At 50.2% G+C, this 7,300-nt stretch overlaps 1 protein-coding gene across 1 annotated transcript in view; it reads right to left on the reverse strand.

The window, feature by feature from the left end:
- POU3F3 (POU class 3 homeobox 3) overlaps positions 1-2,464 on the reverse strand; it is a 3,223-nt gene extending 759 nt beyond the window's left edge. Inside the window, exon 1 of the mRNA XM_051984310.1 lies at positions 1-2,464. This exon is cut by the window's left edge and continues 759 nt beyond it. Within this exon, the coding sequence (XP_051840270.1) occupies positions 918-2,414 (1,497 nt within the window). The 5' untranslated portion in view covers positions 2,415-2,464 and the 3' untranslated portion in view covers positions 1-917.
- Between the last annotated feature and the right edge of the window lie 4,836 nt (positions 2,465-7,300).

Below are 7,300 nucleotides of genomic sequence, written 5' to 3' on the forward strand. Positions count from 1 at the left end.
TATTTTCTTTCTTTTTTTAAATTTCAGTTATTCAGTCTGCTTATTTTAGTGCTGTGTGCATATTTCCTTTTCTGAAGTGAATTGATACATTTCATTTCAGAGTAGATGTCTGCTTGTCCCCAAATTATGTGAATATGGCAAGAAAAAAAAAAGCCAACGGTCCTGGAACGCAGGTAGGCACCCTCTGATCAAATCAGATGCCTTTATTTCTCTTCCTTTCTGAACTATTCCCAGGAAAGAAAAAGTTTCCGTGTACGGTAAAGTAGGGAAGAAGGCTTTTTTTTTTTTTTTTTTTTTTTTTTTAAAGAGGAGAGGAGAGAAGTATCGAGGTGGGCGCTGTCCTGTCCACCGCTTCAACAGGAGATAATTTAGGGGGAAACCCCACATCTGTAGTTCTGGCGCAGTATGCACCCCCCCCCCCCATTAAAAAAAAAAAAAGAAAAACCACCACAGTATATAAACGCGTTCGCTTTGATCGTTCCCCCCTTTTCTTCAAATATTTTTTCCATTATTTATATATGTATATGTGTGTGTGTATGTATATACATACACACACACATATCAGTCTGAACAGTCTGGATTTTTATTAAGCTTCTTGTTTTCTTTGCCCCCATTTTCTTTTATTTTGGTGCTTTTCTCCTCCGGACTCTAGTCTATTTTTCTTTCCTTTTTACAAAAATGTGTGCACGTATGTAGGTATGGGGGGGCAGAGGAGGTGGGGGACGAGAGGGGAATGGATGTTTTCTCCTCTCGCTGTTGTTGCTGCTGATTTTGTTGTGGCGGCGGCGGCGGCAGCGGTTGCTGGCGATGGTGGTGGCGGCTGGCGGTGGCTGGCGGCAGCTGCGGAGGCGACGGCTGCGGCTGCAGTGGTTGGTGCCTCCCCTCTCTTTCTCTCCCTCTCTCATTTCTCTCCATCTTCACTGCACGCTAGTCTGCAGTCCGTGATGTGGGGGCGGCGTGTCCGCGTTCACGTTGCCGACCTGCGAGTAGACATCGTCGGGCGTCTGCTGCTGGATCCCTGGGGGTGTCATTCGCTTCTCTTTCTGCCGCCGGTTACAAAACCAGACTCTCACCACTTCCTTTTCCAGCTGCAGGCTGTCGGCCAGATTGGTGATTTCCTGAGCCGAAGGCTTGGGGCACTTGAGAAAGTGGCTCTCCAGGGCTCCTTTGACGCTCACCTCGATGGAGGTCCGCTTCTTCCTCTTTCTGCCCTGGGCTGCGATTTTGTCGATGCTGGTGGGGCTGCCGGTGGACGAGTCGGCCTCCTCCAGCCACTTGTTCAGTAGCGGTTTCAGCTTGCACATATTTTTGAAGCTCAGCTGAAGGGCCTCGAAGCGGCAGATGGTGGTCTGCGAGAACACGTTCCCGTAGAGAGTGCCCAAGGCCAGCCCCACATCTGCCTGCGTGAATCCCAGTTTGATCCGTCGCTGTTTGAACTGCTTGGCGAACTGCTCCAGGTCGTCGGAGGTCGGCGTGTCTTCGTCAGAGTGAGGGTCGTGGCTATTCAGTCCCGGGCCTCCGCCGCCGCCGCCTCCCCCTCCGTGGTGAGGGGGTCCCTGCGGGTGGTGTGGGTGCGACGGATGCGGCGGATGAGGATGGTGGTGGTGATGATGGTGGTGCTCGCTCAGCTCTGGTGTGTCTCCGCGCACCAACCCGGGGTGCACTAAGCTTTGACCGCCGCCACCTCCTCCACCGCCCCCTCCGGGCCCTGGAGGGGCACTTAGCATCCCGTTCACCGTGAAGCCCCCGGGCTGCGAGTAGAGCAGAGACTGCGGTGGCGGCTGCTGGCCCCCGGCCATGGACGGGAGGTGCGCGGCTGCAGCGGCGGCGGCGGCGGCGGCAGCGGCGGCGGCGGCGGCGCCCCAGCCGCCGGGGTGGCCTTGGTGGGGGGGCGGCGGCGGTGGGGGGCCGAGGTGGGGCGGCCCTCGGTGGTGCAGCGCTGTGCCTGAGTGCAGGTCGTCTCTCCCGGCGCCTCCTTTCACGTCGGGGCCCTGCGGGGGTGGCGGCGGCGGCGGCGGCGGCGGCTGCTGAGGGCTGCCGGCCATGCCCACAGCGCTGCTGGACCAAGGCGAGCCCGCTTCCACGGCGGCGGCGGCGGCGGCGGCGGCGGCGGCGGCGGCGTGGGGCAGGGCCGTGACCCACTGGTGAGCGTGGCTCAGCATATGGCCGCCGTTACTGGCGGCCATAGCCCCTTGCATGAAGTCGCTCTGGACCATCTTGACTGAGGATGGGTCCCCGCGGTAGCCGCCCGAGGTCACAGCGGCGCTTCCCGGCTGCATGCCTCCGCCGCCGCCCCCGCCGCCGCCTCCGCCCCCGCCGCCGCCCCCACCACCCGAAGCGTCCGAGTGCACGATGGAGCCGGCCGACAGGAGGCTGTTCCCGGGGAGGTACGGGTTAGAAGCCGCCGTGGCCATACCGCTCCGCTCCCGCCACCCCACCGCCGCCACCACCGCCGCCGCCGCAGCAGCCGCGGCCGCAGCCGCCGCCGCAGCCGCCGCCGCAGCCGCCGCCGCCTCGCCCCCTCCCCTCCTCCTCCTCCTCCTCCTCCTCCTCCTCCTCCCCCCCCTCCTCCCCCTCCCCCGCCCCGGGCCCCCGCCGGCCCCGCCGCCTTCTCCTCCTCCTCCTCCTCCTCCTCCGCCTCCGCCTCCGCCGCAGCCGCCCCCGGCTGCAGCTGCAACGCCGATCCGCAGGGTGCGGGGGTCGCCGCCGGGCCTTGGTCAACAGCAACAGCAGCAGCAACAGCAACAGCGCCCTAGGGAGAGGGACTCGGCTATCTGGGTGCACTCCTTGCCCTCCTTCGGGGATGGTCGTGTTTTTCCCCCCACCCCTCCTAGCCCTCTTTGAGCCAGCTGAAGTATTTTCTTGGGGAGGGGGCCCGGTGTCGGTCCTCTGCCTTTGGACGGGCTTCCTCTCTCCCCCTTTTCCCTTTCCAGGGGGTGAGGATGGACTCTGCCCCAGGCTCCGGTGGTCTCAGTTCACCTGTTAAGTGACGGCTTCGAAGGAAACAACAAAGAAAAAGGCTTTTCGGTTCTTCCTTAAAAAAAAAAAATTATATATATGTATAATCTCAACGAACAACTTCTTTTGCTCGTCCACTTTCCCCCCCTCTTTCTCCTTTAAGAGCTTATTTCACTTCTTTTCCTCTTATAGTAAAACTTTAAAAAATTTCCTTTAAGGCGTGAGGATGATGCTGTTAGTTGCTGGTGGTTTAGGGGGAGGGGAGTGTGACTCCTGGTCTCCCCTTCTTGTCCTCTCTCTCCCTCTCTCTTTTTCCTCTTTGCAAGTTTTGTTGCTGTCCTACGAAAACTTCCTTCGATGATGCATTTCTCCAAAGTTGCTATTGCTGGAGCATTTTGTTGCCTCTGAAACAAGAGTCCTTTTTCATCCTCCTCGCAACAGTCACAGTCTGATGAGACATCTTTCCTTTTGGGCAGAAATTAGGAAACAAATGTAACAAGAAAAAAATTGAAACGGAGAAAAAAAAGAGGTTGAATTGTTCTGTTACCTTGTTGATGATGATTTGGTTTGGTGTTTTATTTTTTATCCCAGCAGTTGCCTGGAGAAGTAGTAGGAAGAGTGCATTGGTAGAGGTGTAGGTATGTGTGTGCATATAGGATATCCTTGATACACAATAACTCCAGTGGGGAAGTTGTTGCAAGGCTTGCTGAGTGCACTGGTGGTGGTTGGTGGTGGTGATAGTGGTGCTGGAGAGTAGTTGCAGCAGCAGTTCTGCGCCCTCTCTTTCCTCTTCTCTCTCTCTCTCTCTCTCTCTTTTTCTCTCTCTCTCTCTCTCTCTCTCTGTCTATCTAATTTCACTCTCTTTCTCCCCCCTCACTCTCTTTCTCTCGCTCTCTTTCCGATCTGACAGTTCTCCCTCTGTCCCTCCCTCACAGAGCAGGGACTGCTGAATGTTTACCCTCGCCGAGAGCGCGCACCCACCACCACACTTTCCCAAATACAAGGAAGTCGAGCGCAAGGGCCCCCGCTGATTGGCTACCCGCTGCGTGATTGACAATCCTAGAATGACTGGCTTAGGACGCGCGGCCCCCCTTCCGGCCGTTCCGATTGGTTGCTTTTTAATTTAGGCAAAGTGTCGTAGAAGCTGGAAATCTGTCGTTCCCCCACCATTCTCCCTCCCTCTCCCTTTTTCTCCTCCCTTCCCCCAGAAACCTCCCCCCCCCCCCCCGCCCCCTGGCTCCGTCCACAACATCTTAACTCTTAGTGTCCAGCAAATACATTTGAGTTTCCTAAACGTGAGAACTGAAAATAAGATCAGGAGAGAAAGGAAAGGAATGGAGAAGGAATGAAGAATGAGAAGGGATCGGGGTTTGGAGGAAGGAAAAGAGAAAATCGGTGTGGAAAAATAAATAATAAAAAGTCACCCACCCTATCTAATAATCCATTCTGTCAGCAAGTAATTCCGGCGTCCTTTAAAACGTTCTACTTGGGATGCATCCCTGAAATAGATAATACCTATAGAATGATGTCCTCGTCTGTTTCAAAGTTTCCATCCATTCACCAAGCCCCTACCCCCTCCCTTTTTTCGGCTGGAGAGCTTGCATTTCCGAAAGCGTTGGTCGCGGCTTGTCTCCTCCCTGGGCAAAATATTGCAACTTTCCGCAAACCCCTTCACTACTCAATCTGCACTCCTCTTTGTTTTAGTTCTCTCTTGCCATCGACGTGGGAAATGTACTACTCAGTAATACTGTACCCGCGCGTGTAAGGGAGAAGCCTATAAACTCTCTCTCTCTCTCTCTCTCTCTCTCTCTCTCTCTCTCTCTCTCTCTCTCTCTCTCTCTCTCTCTCTCTCTCTCTCTCTCATTCTCTCTCTCTTTTTTCTCTCTCATTCTCTCTCTCTCTTTTTCTCTCTCTTATTCTCATTCTCTCTCTCTCTCTCTCTCTCTCTCTCTCTCTCTCTCTCTCTCTCTCTCTCTCTCTCTCTCCTTTCTCCTCTCTCTTTCTTTCCTCCCTCTTCCCCCCTTTCTTGTTTCTCCCTGTATCCTTCCTCCGCAATGGGAGCGAATGTTTATTCTACTCCTGTAACTTTGAGGGTTTCTGTGTGACCCATATACTTTATTTGAAAACCAAATCAGCCCAGCTTTCCCCCAGGTAGTGGTAGTAAGTACATCGAACACGAATAGCCTTTAGAAATTCTTGATTCTACAGGAATGGAGCCAAAAATGCAGGAATCAATTGTCCTGATCTCCACTTTGTGGCGGGTACATATTTATTACGGTTATCATTTTTAGCAGTAGTAGTAATATTCCAAACTGCCCCCCCCCCCATGTTACGTGTGATTGGAGTTGGAGGGGGTGTGTATATGTAGATGTGAATGATGGTCGGATCTAATGTTTTATTATTTCTTAGCCTGGCTGAAAGAGTTAAGGGGGACGGGAGGGGGAGTGCATGGGGGAGGAGGGAGAAGAGAGGAGAGGGTGAGATGCGACCAAGCGGAAACGCTGCACAGAGGCAACCTCAGCGAACCAAGAAAAAAGAGAAAGTGGCAACCAAAACAAGGGCAAATTGAACACTCCTCGGGGATTTCCAAAGAAATAACACAATTCGGATATTCACTGAATACATCTTTGCTAATGATTGTATATATGGGATACATCCTATACATCCAGCACAACATACATTTATGTTACTTGCATACAATTATATACGTAACATTATGCGTAGATGCAGAATATAGGCATATTAATATGTACTATGTATTCCTCAAGACCTATCTGCTCCTTTGCAGGCAAATATGAACAATGCGTGCATGTGCTGCATGGAGGTAGGTAGAAATCCACATGTGTATTTTCATTAAAATGTGAACCAGAGTGCCCCTCTCCCGATTAATAATTTCATTGCAGAATACAGTTAGGTGAACTCAGTTTACAGCATAAGCTATATTCCAACACCAAGTGTGCACCAGCATATGCATGATTTGAAGATTAACTATAGCTGGGTAGAGTTACGTCCCGCTCCAGCACGATCGGTGAAAGAGACCATCTTAGGTAGGTTTAGCTAAACCATTAATGTGAAGTATACAGATCTAAAAGGTAATGGTAACTCAAACCCTAAACATAACGATTTTTTTTGTTCCCTTGCGTCCTCCAAAGGTTTCTTTTATATGTGTATATGTGTATGTATGTCTATATGAAAGATCTAACACAGATTTCATTGAATAAATCTGAGATCTCCAGGTGCAGACGTTTGAATAAGTCACTGCCAGAACCCCATGTTTTCCTTTCCAGCCGATTTTGCTTGGATCAGGCTCAAAAACCGAGTGAGTCTCGTGGTTTTGTTTACACTGAATGGGGAGGATAGGAACGGTGCCATGGGGCCGCCTTTCATTAATATACAGTGAGGATTTTGTCTAAATTACTGCTATGAATTTCACAGTACACGCTTTCAAAAGCCGTCTCAGGTGGCTTGATGAAACGTGATAGTGCCTCGGCAAACAGATCTACTTTTTTCTTTTTTTTTTTTTTTCTATAAAGGAGGGTGTATATATGGGGGGTGACCCTAAAAATGCTGTGCTCTTAGATAACAGAAATATACTAAGTTAGAATTTTCCCTTCATATCCCTTTCTTTTTACTTACTTCCTAACTCGCCCCCCCCCCCCCATACACATACACCCTACCCCCACCCCACCCATCCCCTCCCTTTGAGGAGTGTGATTGTTTTGTCTGGAAAAAAAATCCAAAGTATATAACAAGGGGAGAACAGTTAGTGCTGATTTTCATTTGCATAAATTTTCATATATTTTGGTGAAAATAATAGACTAGTGGAGAGCTAGGCTTAGTGAAGTCAGTGTAAAGGAAAGTCTTAGGAAGGATGGTTTCGTTGGAGTTCAGAACATGCTCTTTTCCCCCTGTCACCTTATTAAAACCTAAAATAAAGCTACTTAAAAATTCTATCCTGGAAGTTTGCTAGGTAAGTGTTTTTTATTTTCTTCTATTTTAATTAATTTATTTTCTTTACTAGTATTCAGAAATTATTTTCATTGCTTAGGAAAAGACCGAGAGCTTTGGCAGTTATTTGGAAGGGCCTAGTCTGTGTGTGTATGTATATGGGAAACAATCTTAGTGAAATATTTAATAGAAAGAATAGATTCATTTCAAAGCTCAAAGGACCCTTTTCTGCTAGAAAGTTTGTGACAGACTTTATTTCTCTGGTCACTATGTAAGTGGCCTTTTTTTAAAAAAGGCCTGAGAAAATAGAAATTTTAAAATGTGTGTGAAATTATACATATTTTTTATTTTCAAATGTTTCTTCAGAAAAAAATCTTCTTATGAGTGTGTGTGT

Source organism: Antechinus flavipes, chromosome 3 (genome assembly GCF_016432865.1).
Source record: "Antechinus flavipes isolate AdamAnt ecotype Samford, QLD, Australia chromosome 3, AdamAnt_v2, whole genome shotgun sequence".
Lineage (NCBI taxonomy): Eukaryota > Metazoa > Chordata > Mammalia > Dasyuromorphia > Dasyuridae > Antechinus > Antechinus flavipes.